Here is an 18766-nt window from a genome sequence, read left to right as displayed (position 1 = left end):
CGAGAGAGAGATATTGAAGAAGACAGCGCTTCCGTAAGGTTTTCAGATCAACAGGGCGGCGTGATTTAAATGTGTTGTTTTTAGGTTGGTCTCTCCAAAGCTTTGGAATAAATTGCAAAATACCTATTCTGTTCTGGGTTATCATTTATAATCATCTTATGTGTCATCAAAAGAACTTGGGATTGTGGGATTGACCAGCAACTTAAATTCCCTCGGAGGCTTGATTTGATACACCTGTGATCAGAACACCTGACTCACATCATTTTAGAGGAAGCTGAGCTTCCTTTACAGTTTTAAAGCAATCACCAGTGTTTTTGTGTCATTGTATATAAATAAAAAACATACAAGATAATAAAGTAATTGTTTTAATGACAGAAATATGCATTAGGTTTCAACCCAGGTGAAACACTCGAATAACTTTCATCCTAAGAAAAAGAACATTTGTGAGTTTATGATGATGAAACCACTCAACATTGTTCTTGTTCCAACTCAGGAGGCTTCCTATTTGGGGCAATTCCTATCAAAGTTGTTTTAATGAACAAGTCCATCTACGTTCCCATCCTCACCTATGGTCATGAGCTTTGGGTTATGACCGAAAGGACAACATCTCGGGTACACGCAACCGAAATTAGTTTCCTCCGCAAAGTGGCGGGTCTCTCCTTTAGAGATAGGAACTCAGAGTAAAGAACACCTGCCCTAAACACCTCCCTAGGTTTGTTTTTAGGCTGCAACGCCCGACCGGTAGGAGGCCACGGGGAAGACCCAGGACACGTTGGGAAGACTTTGTCTCCCGGCTGGCCTGGGAACGCCTCGGGATCCCCCGGGAAGAGCTGGACGAAGCGGCTGGGGAGAGGGAAGTCTGGGCTTCCCTGCTTAGGCTGCTGCCCCCGCAACCCAACCTTGGATAAGTGGAAGAAGATGGATGGATGGACGTTTACAAAACAAATCAGTGTTAAAGTTCATCATTTCATGACTTGGCAGCTAAGTTTCAAGGACAAACAAGAAGGTGTGTTTAAAACCAGATCAAGGGTGTCAAACTCTTTTTTTTTCGAGAAAAATCTACTCTCACTGCACGATAACTTCAAATAAAGACAACTTTAGATTGTTTTTTTTATTTAAAAATAGAACTACATTTTAAAAACGTACAAATTATAATATTTTGGGTTTTTTTGTACACTTACATGTTAAGGTTAATAGTATTTTATCTTTATTTGTTGTTATTTAGGTGATAATGTTCATCAGTCAACTCATTGGTGTTCATTTTCAATCTATCAAGATAGAAAATATCAAGATAGAAAAATATTATTAAAAAAATCAAATTACAGGATGTTATTTACGCTTGCTCATTTTCCTCGACTTGTGCACTAACATGTGTTTTTTTTTTTTGTGTGGAGGGAGGTGTGGCCAGCGCTGCCTGCAGGAGCGGATGTCACCGCCTCTGTCCGTGGTGCTGAGGACAGAGCACCATCAGGTGGGGGTCGTGGCAGAGCTGACGGCGAGACACAGCTGGACAGGTGATTAGATTCCCCAGGTGTTACGAGTCATCTAGTCCACCTTGTTGTCTTTAACAGTAGGAGACGGAACTTGGAAAGACTGCAACGTCCTCAGTATCTGGAAAGATCATTGATGAGTTTCCGGCGGTACATTTAATCTTTATTCAAATCGGCACACCTGACTCCCGTGACGTGACGAATGTAGCATCATCTACAAAGAATTGCTATTGCGACATCTAGTGGACACATTTAGAACAGCGGTTTCTTTCAGTCAAAACATTTTGTCTCGTTTTTTATACTTAGCAAACTCTTGTACGTTTGACACCCCTGAAGGAGAGGATCTAACATGCATCCAGAGGAGGAGGACGGCTGTTGCAGAAGGACGACGGTGTTGGTGAAGAACGTCATTCTAGGTTTGTTGAACGGCGGCAGGCTGTGGACACAAATTTGTTTATTCAGGTTGCGGGTTACAAATTCAACTGTTTGTAGAGTCAACCAAAGCATTTGAACAATTTTCACATCCGCAGTCCTCTCCAAGGTTTCTAATAGTGTATTCACATTGACATCCCAATGGGTTGCGAGTTTTTCCTTGCCCTTTGGCTGGACCGAGGATGCCGTCGTGGCTTGTGCAGCCCTTTGAGAGACTTGTGATTTAGGGCTAGATAAATAAACATTGATTGATTGATTTGATTGGTTGATTTGATTGGTTGATTTTATAACACATGGCAAAAATGTGGCTTTTGAGTCATTTAAAAAAAAATTACATTTTTTTTAGTTATGTACAATATATCAACTTACAGTCTGCTCAGCCACACTTCTTTTTCCTCTGTAAATCACTGCAAAAAAAGGAAAAACACATTTTTTTTAATAGAAATTGATTATATAATGAAATGTGAAAATGAAATAAAGCACTCACCTGTGCCGACGTCACCTCCAATGCACGTGACTGAAAGGGCAGAAATAAAAACAAATAAGGCCCAATTAGTTTTTTTTTTTGGAGGGAGTTTCTAAAGCCATTTTCAAGTTTTCTATATATAACTTTCTGTCAAATGTATGTGAATTGAGGATGAATTGACTTGGAAATCTCATGTAAAAAAACTAAATAAATACAACATAATGAATAAACGTCAATAATGAATAAATCAAAACATGTTCTAGACCAGGGGTCTCAAACTCAATTCACCCGGGGGACAATATATGCAGATTCTGGGTGAGCGTCCCAGAAGAGTTAGTGCTGCAAGGGATTGGGTATTTGTTCTGTCCTGTTTATTTTGTGTTACGGTGCGGATGTTCTCCCAAATTGTGTTTGTCATTCATATTTGTAACAGTGTTAAAGTTGTTTATACAGCCACCCTCAGTGTGACCTGTATGGCTGTTGACCAAGTATGCCTTGCATTCACTTGTGTGTGTGTGAAAAGCCATAGATCTTACATGACTGAGCCGGCACGCACAGGCAGTGCCTTTAAGGTTTATTGGCGGTCTGTAAGTCTCCCTACGTCCGTGTACCACTCCGTACAGCGGCGTTTTAAAAAGTCATACATTTTACTTTTTGAAAGTGGTACCGATAATTTTCGATACTACATTCTAAAACCGGGGTCGGGAACCTTTTTGGCTGAGAGAACCATACAAGCCCATCCATCCATTTTCTACCGCTTATTCCCTTTTGGGGTCGCGGGGGGCGCTGGCGCCTATCTCAGCTACAATCGGGCGCAAGGCAGGGTACACCCTGGACAAGTCGCCACCTCATCACAGGGCCAACACAGATAGACAGACAACATTCACACACTAGGGACCATTTAGTGTTGCCAATCAACCTATCCCCAGGTGCATGTCTTTGGAGGTGGGAGGGGCCTATCCCCAGGTGCATGTCTTTGGAGGTGGGAGGGGCCTATCCCCAGGTGCATGTCTTTGGAGGTGGGAGGAGCCATTCCCCAGGTGCATGTCTCTGAAGGTGGGAGGGGCCTATCCCCAGGTGCATGTCTTTGGAGGTGGGAGGGGCCTATCCCCAGGTGTATGTCTTTGGAGGTGGGAGGGGCCTATCCCCAGGTGCATGTCTTTGGAGGTGGGAGGGGCCTATCCCCAGGTGCATGTCTTTGGAGGTGGGAGGGGCCTATCCCCAGGTGCATGTCTTTGGAGGTGGGAGGAAGCCGGAGTACCCGGAGGGAACCCACGCACTCACGGGGAGAACATGCAAACTCCACACAGAAAGATCCCGAGCCTGGATTTGAACCCAGGACTGCAGGAACTTCGTATTGTGAGGCAGACGCACTAACCCCTCTGCCACCGTGAAGCCCCCATACAAGCCAAATATTTTAAAAAGTATTTCCGTGAGAGCCATAGAAAATGTATAATTGAAATCTTATTTCAAAGTGGATTTTAATTTATTTAAAACATGTCTTCAAAATTCGAAAATAAATCTTAATCAGGAAAAATTACTAATGATGTTTTTTTTATTTTTTCAAAAAGATTCGAATTAGCTAGTTTTTCTCTTTTTTCCGGTTGAATTTTGAATTTTAAAGAGTCGAAATTGAAGATAAACTATGTTTCAAAATTAAATTTTCATTTTTTTTCCTGTTTTCTCCTCTTTGAAGCCGTTCAATTAAGTGTTTTTTTTCATCATTTATTCTCTACCAAAAACCTTCTGTAAAAGAAAAAAAAATGTACCACGGAACAATAGACAGAAATACCCATTTTTTTTTATTATATATGTAACGGGTATAAAAAAATACTTTATTTATTTGAGTGAAATTCCTGCTAAAATATGTACATTGTTTTGTAATGCAATGAGGTCCAATTGCGCCATCTGCTGGTACCTGAAAATCTGTAAATATGACCGGAAAGACTTCCTGCACTCTGCTAATGGTAAGACATGTTCCGATATTGCTCCGCAAAATATTGTAAATTACACTAAAGCTAACGTGATGTTTATTGTAAGATACAGTTATTTAACAGCAGTTGAAATGCCATGTTGTGGAATCTTTGTTTTGAATTGGTTACGTTAGATGTACTACTATTTTGCACTGAAGTCGATATTATTTTCCCCTTTTAGACATCGAAACCAGCAGAGGTGCTAACCACATATTGTGTGTATGTGCATTCTGATCACTCATTGCAGGTAATAATTGTTGCACTATTTGCGTGTTACGTGTCCGTAAGTTCATGTTTAAGTTTGAATTGTCCGACATTTTGCCATGGACGCAAAGTGGTCTGTCATTTTCGCCAGTCGCCACCAGAGGGTGCTAAAAGTCCATTTAATGATTTTGTCATGTCATGTATTGTATCTTGTACTTTTCTATCTTCTATTTCATAAATATATAAAAAAAAAGGATGATGTTGGTTAAAAAACAAGTTAAAAATATATTGTATTGAATTGATTGTAATACCAGTGAGGATAAAAGCAAGTTAAAACCACTATACGATCACACACAGAAAAAGTATACTGTTAAAAACTATTGTATTAAGTTACACCTGCAATTGTATTTCATGTATTTGTAAAAATATGAAAATGTTATGTATTTGAGCAGACTTCCTGCACTCTGCTAATGACATCGAAACCAGCAGAGGTGCTAACCACATATTGTGTGTATGTGCATTCTGATCACTCATTGCAGCTACCAGTAAAGAACCACATCATCCAAACCAGCCTGTGTGTGGATTCTTGACGGGACGGGTACACAGCAGTTACATATATATATATATATATATATATATATATATATATATATATATATATATATATATATATATATATATATTTATTCATTTATTTATTAAAAGGTAAATTGAGCATATTGGCTATTTCTGGCAATTTATTTAAGTGTGTATCAAACTGGTAGCCCTTCGCATTAATCAGTACCCAAGAAGTAGCTCTTGGTTTCAAAAAGGTTGGTGACCCTTGATCTACACCAGGGGTCCGGGAACCTTTTAGGCTGAGAGAGCCATACAAGCCAAATATTTTAAAAAGTATTTCCGTGAGAGCCATATAATGTGTATTTTAACACTGAATACAACTAAATGCGTGCATTTTTAATTTAGACCAACATTTTTAGAGTATAATAAGTATCTTATTCTTGTTAATAACATTGTTATTCTGAAGCTAACCAAGAATAAATAAAATACTTCTTACCATTAATACGACTTCTTGAACAGGTGGGGTAGAAACCGGATGGATGGATTAAAATGCATGAGAATGTTTTATATTTTGACCAATATTTTTGACATTGTGATTACCAGCGGAATTATTCATAATTATCGTGTTAAGCAATGTCAGCTAAGATTTATGTGAGAGCCAAATGCAGTCATCAAAAGAGCCACATCTGGCTCTAGAGCCATAGGTTCCCTACCCCTGGTCTAAAGCATTTATTGGCAGATAATATCAGCAGACCAATATTATCGGATATCTCTACAAATAACGGTTGGAATTGGTCGAGGTTATCGGGGACTGTTATTACCGACGGACAGGTGTCGTTGTGTGACTGCAGCCGGGCAGGTAAGAAAACCTTCGTATCCATGGCAACCTCTCCGTCGCTTCCACTCATTTGCTGCTTTTCCACTAATGCAGGGGTAGGCAACCCAGAACGTTGAAAGAGTAATTTTGGAGCCAAATAACACAACGCTGTCAAGCGCCATTCACATAAAACTTGCGGGCCAGACTAACATTAGACTTTCATATTAAGGCGGGGGCCGCAAAATAGAACCCCTGTTGGTCTGAGACCCCTGTTTTAGACCAAAAATCACTTCATATTCTCTTATGATTACAAGTTTTTGTGCAGAAATATGGGGAAATAACTACAAAATGTGAACTTCCTTCATTAATTGTGTACAAAAAAGATCAGTTAGAATAATACATCATGTTGGAAATAGAGAACGTACAAACCCTTTATTTATTGAATAGAAAATAATGAAATTCTATGATACATAAAGCAAACTACAACCTGCTACCCAAGAATATACAACAATTCGGTAACTTTTTAGTATGGGGAAGATGTTCACTATTAATTAGTTGCTTATTAAAGTAACAAATATTTAATTTACAGTTATTTGAACACAAGGGGAACGTATAAGGGTTAAGGTTAGGGCAGGGGTGTCCAAACTTTTTCCACTGAGGGCCGCACACTGAAAAATCAAAGCAAGCTGGGGTCATTTTGATATTTATTTTATTTTAAAAACCAATACAATATATGTATAAAAATATACATTTAGGCCTCCACTCAGGCTTGATCCCGGTGACACCAAAGGGTTCTGGTCCAAAAAATATCAAAAATGTGTCATTATTCAGTATTATTATTACTAAAGGCTTAAATCTCTACATCAACATTAGGACTATCTGTCAATATAATATTTTAAAAAATTAAGTTGTATGGTCTTTTCATCAAAGATAACCATTTTTTTAATAGACAAAACTCAATATTTTTAAGTGGAATAATTAGTGTAGCTTTAAAAAGGTCAATAAGTCATAACAACATTGATTTTTAATTCATTATTACTTTTTGAGCAATGGCACTTAAAAGAAATCACACTAAAATTATTGGGGAATACAAAACGGTCCTATTCATTAAAGTGTTAAAAGATAAATTATTATTATTTTGTTTACTTCCAACACAATAATCTCGAGATCAACTTCAGATGTATCCGTCAATTATAAGTTTTATTGTTGTTTATGTTTTGTGTTTGTTCGTTTTAAAACAAAAACGTGTGGCAAACACAAAATATGTGGAATAAGTGGAATATTTAATGTGACCTAATATTGGCGTTCAATAGGTGAATAATTCATAATGACATAGATTTTGATTCATTATTTTTCTTTAAGAAAGAAACAGCCTGCATGGCAGTTTTGTGTTATTAGAGACAACATTGCAACATTTTCTTGTTAAATTTCACGTCTTTGCTCTATTATACCACTTTTTATGTTTTGTATTTGTAGAATGTGCTTAGAGCTGTTAAAACACTTCCTGCGGGCCGCACTTTGGACATCACTGGGTTAAGGTTACTAACAAGCAATAATCCTGAGTTTATTGGTGGAAGACTCTTAGTTAATGGCTTACTGTTTGTATAACAAGGCCATGCAGAATAATGCATTAATAAGTACTTAATAATGACTAATTAGGAACAACTAATAAGCAACTAATTAATGGTGAATATGTGTTCCCCATACTTAAGTGTTACCAGCATTTTTTTCTCAACAAAAGAGGAGAAATATGTAATATTAAAACATTTGTATGCACGTACAACACTTAACACCTTCAGTATATCAGTATGTGGAATTAAATGATGGAATCATTGTGATGTATCATGTTGTATGCATGCATGTGTGATGTATCATGTTGTATGCATGCATGTGTGATGTATCATGTTGTATGCATGCATGTGTGATGTATCATGTTGTATGCATGCATGTGTGATGTATCATGTTGTATACATGCATGTCTGATGTATCATGTTGTATGCATGCATGTGTGATGTATCACGTTGTATGCATGCATGTGTGATGTATCATGTTGTATGCATGCATGTGTGATGTATCATGTTGTATGCATGCATGTCTGATGTATCATGTTGTATGCATGCATGTGTGATGTATCATGTTGTATACATGCATGTCTGATGTATCATGTTGTATGCATGCATGTGTGATGTATCATGTTGTATGCATGCATGTGTGATGTATCATGTTGTATGCATGCATGTGTGATGTATCATGTTGTATACATGCATGTCTGATGTATCATGTTGTATGCATGCATGTGTGATGTATCATGTTGTATGCATGCATGTGTGATGTATCATGTTGTATGCATGCACGTGTGATGTATCATGTTGTATGCATGCATGTGTGTGATGTATCATGTTGTATGCATGCGTGTGTGATGTATCATGTTGTATGCATGCATGTGTGATGTATCATGTTGTATGCATGCGTGTGTGATGTATCATGTTGTATACATGCATGTGTGATGTATCATGTTGTATGCATGCATGTGTGATGTATCATGTTGTATGCATGCATGTGTGATGTATCATGTTGTATGCATGCGTGTGTGATGTATCATGTTGCATTTATGCATGTGTGATGTATCATGTTGCATTTATGCATGTGTGATGTATCATGTTGCATTTATGCATGTGTGATGTATCATGTTGTATTTATGCATGGGTGATGTATCATGTTGCATTTATGCATGTGTGATGTATCATGTTGCATTTATGCATGTGTGATGTATCATGTTGCATTTATGCATGTGTGATGTATCATGTTGCATTTATGCATGTGTGATGTATCATGTTGTATGCATGCATGGGTGATGTATCATGTTGCATTTATGCATGTGTGATGTATCATGTTGTATGCATGCATGTGTGATGTATCATGTTGTATGCATGCATGTGTGATGTATCATGTATGCATGCATGTGTGATGTATCATGTTGTATGCATGCATGTGTGATGTATCATGTTGTATGCATGCATGTGTGATGTATCATGTTGTATGCATGCGTGTGTGATGTATCATGTTGCATTTATGCATGTGTGATGTATCATGTTGCATTTATGCATGTGTGATGTATCATGTTGTATTTATGCATGTGTGATGTATCATGTTGCATTTATGCATGTGTGATGTATCATGTTGCATTTATGCATGTGTGATGTATCATGTTGCATTTATGCATGTGTGATGTATCATGTTGCATTTATGCATGTGTGATGTATCATGTTGTATGCATGCATGTGTGATGTATCATGTTGCATTTATGCATGTGTGATGTATCATGTTGTATGCATGCATGTGTGATGTATCATGTTGTATGCATGCGTGTGTGATGTATCATGTTGTATACATGCATGTGTGATGTATCATGTTGTATGCATGCATGTGTGATGTATCATGTTGTATGCATGCATGTGTGATGTATCATGTTGTATGCATGCATGTGTGATGTATCATGTTGTATGCATGCATGTGTGATGTATCATGTTGTATGCATGCATGTGTGATGTATCATGTTGTATGCATGCATGTGTGATGTATCATGTTGTATGCATGCATGTGTGATGTATCATGTTGTATGCATGCGTGTGTGATGTATCATGTTGTATGCATGCGTGTGTGATGTATCATGTTGTATGCATGTGTGTGTGATGTATCATGTTGTATGCATGCGTGTGTGATGTATCATGTTGTATGCATGCATGTGTGATGTATCATGTTGTATGCATGCGTGTGTGATGTATCATGTTGTATGCATGCGTGTGTGATGTATCATGTTGTATGCATGCGTGTGTGATGTATCATGTTGTATGCATGCGTGTGTGATGTATCATGTTGTATGCATGCATGTGTGATGTATCATGTTGTATGCATGCATGTGTGATGTATCATGTTGTATGCACGCATGTGTGATGTATCATGTTGTATGCACGCATGTGTGATGTATCATGTTGTATGCATGCATGTGTGATGTGTCATGTTGTATGCATGCATGTGTGATGTGTCATGTTGTATGCATGCATGTGTGATGTATCATGTTGTATGCATGCATGTGTGATGTATCATGTTGTATGCATGCATGTGTGATGTGTCATGTTGTATGCATGCATGTGTGATGTGTCATGTTGTATGCATGCATGTGTGATGTATCATGTTGTATGCATGCATGTGTGATGTATCATGTTGTATGCATGCATGTGTGATGTATCATGTTGTATGCATGTGTGATGTATCATGTTGTATGCATGCATGTGTGATGTATCATGTTGTATGCATGCATGTGTGATGTATCATGTTGTATGCATGCATGTGTGATGTATCATGTTGTATGCATGCATGTGTGATGTATCATGTTGCATTTATGCATGTGTGATGTATCATGTTGCATTTATGCATGTGTGATGTATCATGTTGCATTTATGCATGTGTGATGTATCATGTTGCATGCATGCATGTGTGATGTATCATGTTGTATGCATGTGTGATGTATCATGTTGTATGCATGCATGTGTGATGTATCATGTTGTATGCATGTGTGATGTATCATGTTGTATGCATGCATGTGTGATGTATCATGTTGTATACATGCATGTGTGATGTATCATGTTGTATGCATGCATGTGTGATGTATCATGTTGCATTTATGCATGTGTGATGTATCATGTTGCATTTATGCATGTGTGATGTATCATGTTGCATTTATGCATGTGTGATGTATCATGTTGTATGCATGCATGTGTGATGTATCATGTTGTATGCATGTGTGATGTATCATGTTGTATGCATGCATGTGTGATGTATCATGTTGTATGCATGTGTGATGTATCATGTTGTATGCATGCATGTGTGATGTATCATGTTGTATACATGCATGTGTGATGTATCATGTTGTATGCATGCATGTGTGATGTATCATGTTGTATGCATGCATGTGTGATGTATCATGTTGCATTTATGCATGTGTGATGTATCATGTTGCATTTATGCATGTGTGATGTATCATGTTGCCTTTATGCATGTGTGATGTATCATGTTGTATGCATGCATGTGTGATGTATCATGTTGTATGCATGTGTGATGTATCATGTTGTATGCATGCATGTGTGATGTATCATGTTGTATGCATGTGTGATGTATCATGTTGTATGCATGCATGTGTGATGTATCATGTTGTATACATGCATGTGTGATGTATCATGTTGTATGCATGCATGTGTGATGTATCATGTTGTATGCATGCATGTGTGATGTATCATGTTGTATGCATGTGTGATGTATCATGTTGTATGCATGCATGTGTGATGTATCATGTTGTATGCATGCATGTGTGATGTATCATGTTGTATGCATGCATGTGTGATGTATCATGTTGTATGTATGCATGTGTGATGTGTCATGTTGTATGCATGCATGTGTGATGTATCATGTTGTATGCATGCATGTGTGATGTATCATGTTGTATGCATGCATGCGTGATGTATCATGTTGTATGCATGCATGTGTGATGTATCATGTTGTATGCATGCATGTGTGATGTATCATGTTGTATGCATGCATGTGCGATGTATCATGTTGTATGCATGCATGTGTGATGTATCATGTTGTATGCATGCATGTGTGATGTATCATGTTGTATGCATGCATGTGCGATGTATCATGTTGTATGCATGCATGTGTGATGTATCATGTTGTATGCATGCATGTGTGATGTATCATGTTGTATGCATGCATGTGCGATGTATCATGTTGTATGCATGCATGTGTGATGTATCATGTTGTATGCATGCACGTGTGATGTATCATGTTGTATGCATGCATGTGTGATGTATCATGTTGTATGCATGCACGTGTGATGTATCATGTTGTATGCATGCATGTGTGATGTATCATGTTGTATGCATGCATGTGTGATGTATCATGTTGTATGCATGCATGTGTGATGTATCATGTTGTATGCATGCATGTGTGATGTATCATGTTGCATTTATGCATGTGTGATGTATCATGTTGCATTTATGCATGTGTGATGTATGTTCATATGCTGCCATACCTGAGTAAATCCTCTGAGGACAGAATGAGACTTTGCTGCCGTCCCGGGTCAGCGGGGAGACTATTACGTGATACACTTCCCCACATTGGACGCCGGCGACTTCGCAGCCGCTCTCCCCTGCGGTTGTGGTGCAGGTGTAGTTGCTGCTGCCCAGCATCTCGGCGGTGTAACGTGCGTTGCCGCCGGCCGTGCGCCAGTGCAGCCGCAGGGAGTTCTCGGCCGTCCTGTAAAGTTTGATGCCCGACGGGCAACACGCGCCTGCGAGACAGGAAGACAGAGGCGAGCCGTGACCAGCGGGTTTCTTTAGCGCCCTGGAGCATTTAAAAAAAAATGATTGAAAATGGAAAAAGATGGGGGTTGCCTGCAGGAGCAAAGGTCACCGCCACCGTCCATGATGCTGAGGACAGAGCGCCAGTGCTGACGGCGAGACACAGCTGGCAGGTGATTCGATTTCACAGGTGGTACGTGTTAATGTAATCATCTGTTGTCTTTACCAGTAAGCGGCCTGGAGCAGGGGGGTGGGGGGGGGAGGTTATACGGACTTGGCTGAAAAGTTTTGTTATAAACATCTGATTATTAAAACATTGTTAAAACCTGCATGCTTGGCTCCTGTGCCGTGTCTGACAGCGAGACTGCGAGGACGCAACTTCACCGATGACAGCATTTGGTGAACATCATTTTGTCCTACCAATCTCGCCGTTTCTTGAACCCACCATAGTGTGGACCGTGTAAAAATCTTCCATTCTTTCTTTGTCTCATTTTGTCCACCAAACGTTTTATGCTGTGCGTGAATGCACAATGGTGCGCTTTGTTATTGACTTTTTGGAGTCCTAATCGGGCCATTTAGGCTAGCTGTATGTCTTCATCGGCGGTCACTTGAAACGAGTATGACGATCCTCCTGGTAGGGGTGTATCCCTTTATGGAGGTTGCCTGTGCTTGACTTTATTTAACGTATGGGATAACCACGGAGAACTCTCATAGGCACTGATGTAGCTTTTCAACCCACATTTACAACATTAAAGTGCTTCTCTTTGGTAAGAAATGATTCATCATCAAGCACTCACTGGACGAGAAGCCCTGGTAGGTGCAGTTGGCGCTGCGCCCGCTGTGGCTGTGAACCTCCATGGTGACGGTGTAGTTGGTGCCACAGGTGATGCATCCCATGAGGCAGTGGTGGTCCTGAGTGTGACACCTGGCGTGACCCCGCGGTGACCACAAGGAGGCCATGAAGGAGTAAGCACCTTGGGCGTGGGACCATGAGAGGTTGGTCATGGCTTGAGTGGTCTGGTCCACTGTGAGGCTGACTGGACAACAGGGTTCTGGGGGGGGGGAAGCAGGAACAATACTTGTGTACATGTGGATGTATCATGGGAGGCAAAAGTATGTTTTTTAAAATGAATCATCGATTAGAAAAGATCTAAACTCGATTAAATATATGTCTATGTATCTATATCGAGATATCTATCTATCTATCTATATATATATATATATAGGTGTGGGAAAAATCACAAGACTGGAGTTCATAGAACCCACTCCAGGAAACCAACCAAAAAAGAGCAGAAAACGAAACAACATCATCTGGTACAATCCGCCATTCAGTAAAAACGTCTCAACCAATATCGGCCACAAGTTCCTCACTCTGATCGACAAACACTTCCCCAAAGGCAACACCCTAAGAAAAATATTCAACAAGAACAACATTAAATTGAGCTACAGCTGTGTGTAAATAACATGCAACAAATCATTTCAAACCACAACAAAGCAATTGCAAAAGGACTGCCCAACCCTGGACTAAACGATTCTGAAACCAATAAGGAATGTAACTGTCGCAAGAAACCTGATTGCCCTCTCAACGGAGGGTGCTTACAGACATCAGTCGTTTACCAAGCAAAGGTAACACGCAAGGACATTAACACATCCGACACGTACGTAGGATTAACTGAAGGAGCGTTCAAAACAAGATGGAATAACCACAAGGCCTCCTTTAGAAACCAGACTTTGCGGAATTCTACAGAACTCAGCAAACACATTTGGAACATCAAAGACAATAATGTTGAATATGCAATAACATGGCAAATTTGTGCATCCAGCACACCTTACAACAGTGGTAATAAAAGATGCAACCTATGCTTAAAAGAGAAACTGTTTATTATATATCATCCAGATCTATCATCCCTCAACAAGCGCAGTGAAATCATTTCAACATGCCGCCACAGACGGAAACACCTCCTAGGTAACACATGAGCCAATCACCACACCCTACGCCTGCTTGTACCCACCCACTCTGTGCCCTATATAAACCATTGTATGTGAATGCTTCCATTAAAATCTCCTGATGATTGAGGGAACCCCTCATGAAACAGTTCTGTAGAGATGAAGTAGTCTTGTGATTTTTCCCACACATATATATTGCGCTCTACCATGGTATCGAGCATTATTCTCTGGATAATCCAATCAAGACACATATATATATATATATATATATATATATATATATATATATATATATATATCTATATCAAAGATTCCCAGCCCTAGTATACATATGTACATATATATATATGTGTGTGTATATATATATATATCTAGATATATATATATATATATATGTACATATGTATACTAGGGCTGAGAATCTTTGGGTGCCCCACGATTCGATTCAATATCGATTCTTGGGGTCACTATTCGATAATATATCGATTTTTTTCGATTCGATTCGATTCTCAATTCAAAAACGATATTTTTATGATTCAAAAGGATTCCGTGTTCATTCAATACATAGGACTTCAGCAGAATCTACCCCAGATAGTAGATTTTAAAAAAAAAAAGCTTTTATAATTGTAAAAGACAATGTTTTATCAATTGATTGCAATAATGTAAATTTGTTTTAACTATTAAAGGAACCAAAAATATGACTTATTTTATCTTTGTGAAAACATTGGACACAGTGTGTTGTCCAGCTTATGAGATGCCATGCAAGTGTAAGCCACTGTGACACTATTGTTCTTTTTTTATTTTTATAAATATCTAATGATTATGTCAATGAGGGATTTTTAATCACTGCTATGCTGAAATGATAACTAATATTGATACTGTTGTTGATAATATTCATTTTTTTTCACTACTTCTGGTTTGTTCTGTGTGGTGTTTGTGTCTCCTCTCAATTGCTCTGTTTATTGCAGTTCTGAGTGTTGCTGGCTCAGGTTTGGTTTTGGAATTGGATTGCATTGTTATGGTATTGTTTTGTTGGATTGATGAAAAAAAAATCGATTTTTTTTAAAATGAGAATCGATTCTGAATCGCACAACGTATTCGAATCGATTTTTTCCCACACCCCTTATATATATATATATATATATATATATATATATATATATATATACATGATTGGAAACTCAAGACAGAAATTATGTTCTTTACAAGTATATGTAAACTTTTGACCATGACTGTACACTCATTACAAACAGGTACATACACCATTAAAGTCCTACTGAAAGCCACTACTAGCGACCACGCAGTCTGATAGTTTATATATCAATGATGAAATATTAATATTGCAACACATGCCAATACGGCCTTTTTAGTTTACTAAATTAGAATTTTAAATTTCCTGGAAGTTTCAGTTTGAAAAAGTCGCATAATGATGACGTGTACGCAAGACGTCACAGGTTTTAAGGAAGTATGAGCGCTGCACACACACACAGCTAAAAGTCGTCTGCTTTAACGGCATAATTACACAGTATTTTGGACATCTGTGTTGCTGAATCTTTTGCCATTTGTTCAATTAATATTGGAAAAGTCACAGTAGAAAGATGGAGATGGGAAGCTTTAGCCGTTAGCCACACAAACACATGATGATTCCTTGTTTAAAATTCCCGGAGGTGAACATTTTCTATGGATCAGAGCGCGGTCAAGCCAACATGGATCCCGACCACATGTCAACCAGCAGGTTTCGGTGAGAAAATTGTGGTTAAAAAGTCGCTTCTGTCACGTGCGGGTCGCATTTTAATGCGGGATCGTTCCTCCAACGCAAACATAGACACGTAAGGTAAAGGTAAGAATGATTTAATAACAAAACACTGGTACAAAAACAGACGAAAAGAAACCCGTGGCGAAAGCACAGAAGCTAATGCTAACACTAGCACAGGATCAGGTAACAAGAAATCTAGTAATTACCAACGAAACAGTTGCATACCGCAAACAAGGGACCAAGACCGACTGACGGGACAAGGCAGGCTTAAATAGGAAAGTAATTAACAAAAACAGGTGTGCATCTGGAACGCGCAGCAGGTGAAATTAATATGTTACCATGGTGACCAGACTAACTCACAAGGTACACAAACAATAAAGGGAGTCCAAACTAACAGAAAATAACCGAACTAAACATGATCCAGACTACAGATCATGACAGCTTCTAACCGGAGAAAAGCTGAGCTTGTGCCGCCCATAAAGCTGCCGTCGACTCCCCTGAGACACTGCGCGTCAAGACACCCGTGGACACACCCTTCCGACTATCAGGTACTATTAAACTCACTAAAACATTAGCAACACAATAGAAAGATAAGGGATTTCCCAGAATTATCCTAGTAAATGTGTCTAAAAACATCGGAATCAGTCCCAATGCATTTGCGTTCTTAACTCCTTTTTTTTCTTCTAGTCCGTCGCTATCAATATCCTCAAACACGAATCTTTCATCCTCGCTCAAATCAATGGGGAAATTGTCGTTTTCTCGGTCCGAATAGCACTTTTTGTTGGAGGCTCCCATTATAAACAATGTGAATATGTGAGGAGCCATCAACATGTGACGTCATCGTCTGCGACTTCCGGTAGAGGCAGGGCTTCTCTCTTAAAGGGGAACATTATCACCAAACCTATGTAAGCATCAATATATACCTTGATGTTGCAGAAAAAAGACCATGTATTTGTTTAACCGATTTCCGAACTCTAAATGGGTGAATTTTGGCAAATTAAACGCCTTTCTGTTTATCGGTCTTTTAGCGATGATGTCAGAACGTGACGTCACCGAGGTAACACACCCACCATATTCATTTTCAACATATCACAAACACCGGGTCTCAGCTCTGTTATTTTCCGTTTTTTCGACTATTTTTTGGAACCTTGGAGACATCATGCCTCGTGGGTGTGTTGTCGGAGGGTGTAACAACACTAACAGGGAGGGATTCAAGTTGCACCACTGGCAAGAAATCTGCCGCCAGACCCCCATTGAATGTGCCAGAGTGTCTCCACATTTGACCGGCGATGCTAAGACAGACATGGCACAGAGATGTATGGATAACCTGCAGATGCATTTGCAACCATTAAGTCAACAGACTCACAAAGGTGAGTTTTGTTGATGTTGTTGACTTATGTGCTAATCAGATATATTTGGTCACGGCATGACTGCCAGCTAATCGATGCTAACATGCTATTTACGCTAGCTGTATGTACATTTGAAACTAGATACCCACATTTAATGCGAAACAAACACTTACCAATCGACGGATTTAAGTTGCTCCAGTGTCACAAGATGCGAAAGTCCTGATCGTTTGGTCCGCACATTTTACCGGCGATGCTAATAAGGCAGCCATGCTATGGGCCACTTCATTAGGTACATCCATGCTATGGCTCACTAAAACACTAGCAACACAATAGAAAGATAAGGGATTTCCCAGAATTATCCTAGTAAATGTGTCTAAAAGCATCGGAATCAGTCCCAATGCATTTGCGTTCTTAACTCCTTTTTTTTCTTCTAGTCCGTCGCTATCAATATCCTCAAACACGAATCTTTCATCCTCGCTCAAATTAATGGGGGAATTGTCGTTTTCTCGGTCCGACCTGCTATCCCCGTTTAAATAAGAACATCTCATTTCAGTAGGCCTTTAAGGTATGTGCAGTTGTGCATTCAACTCACCTGTTTCCAAGGTTTCCGAGTAGCTGGGTAAACTCTGTCCGGCAGCGCTTGTCGCTATGGCGCTGACTTCAAAGACGGAGCCGCAAGGAAGACCCGTGAGGTCACAGCTGCTTCCAGCGGAGATGCAGGTGAGCGTACCTTCCGCTCCCGCCGCGCTCACACTGTAATTGGCGGCACGGTTGTTTCCCGTCCAGCTCACCGTGACACAGGAAGAGTTTTTCTGATGGAGCTGCATGTTCACGGGCATGCAGGGAGCTGACCGGGACAAATAGAGGAAGGAAACCGTCAAATCGTTTGCATTCAAACAAGCAAAATTAGAGTCTGGTGTTTGTTCCATCAGCATGTTTTTACCAAAACACTGAAGCAACATACGAAGTAAATACGTGGCATCGCAGTAGAAGACGTAAAGCAGACTTTCCAACAACATAAACACAATAGATAGCATGCAGCCTACTGGTTACGACTAAGACCTTTTAGATAACTCTGATAATAACGATTCAGGACATTAATTAACTTAAGATGGGCAATCTATATCAAGTTAAATTATGTTGCCTTTTTTGATAACAATATTGTCACGGCCCGGGCGCATTCCAATGCAAATTTTTCTGTGTTCCGGGCCAGAACGTAGCTACCTGTTCCAGTACAGTAAGTAGGAATATCTCTAGCTCTATTCACACACTCTCTTTCTCTGTGTTTCTCCAATACTTGCCAATACTTACTTTTTTTTTCTCCCACCCCCCCTCTTTGTTTACCTTTATCTCATCTTTTTTGTTTTTGTAAGGGGCGCTGGAAGCCGGCAGACCCGTCAGCGATCCTGTTCTGT

At 39.4% G+C, this 18766-nt stretch overlaps 1 protein-coding gene across 1 annotated transcript in view; it reads right to left on the bottom strand.

Annotated features, from left to right (window-relative positions):
* Nucleotides 1-1290: 1290 nt before the first annotated feature.
* LOC133540354 (fibronectin type III domain-containing protein 7-like) overlaps nucleotides 1291-18766 on the bottom strand; it is a 32938-nt gene continuing 15462 nt past the window's right edge. The window contains exons 9-14 of the mRNA XM_061882877.1: nucleotides 17944-18198; nucleotides 13097-13351; nucleotides 12032-12289; nucleotides 2410-2439; nucleotides 2292-2329; nucleotides 1291-1926 (exon numbers count right to left, since the gene is read on the bottom strand). Of these exons, the coding sequence (XP_061738861.1) occupies nucleotides 1903-1926; nucleotides 2292-2329; nucleotides 2410-2439; nucleotides 12032-12289; nucleotides 13097-13351; nucleotides 17944-18198 (860 nt within the window). The 3' untranslated portion in view covers nucleotides 1291-1902. The remainder of the gene's footprint in view (nucleotides 1927-2291; nucleotides 2330-2409; nucleotides 2440-12031; nucleotides 12290-13096; nucleotides 13352-17943; nucleotides 18199-18766) is intronic.

This window comes from Nerophis ophidion, linkage group LG22, assembly GCF_033978795.1.
Source record: "Nerophis ophidion isolate RoL-2023_Sa linkage group LG22, RoL_Noph_v1.0, whole genome shotgun sequence".
NCBI classification, from domain to species: domain Eukaryota; kingdom Metazoa; phylum Chordata; class Actinopteri; order Syngnathiformes; family Syngnathidae; genus Nerophis; species Nerophis ophidion.
The sequence above is the reverse complement of the archived record's forward strand: the minus strand, read 5'-3'. Positions and strand labels throughout refer to the sequence as shown.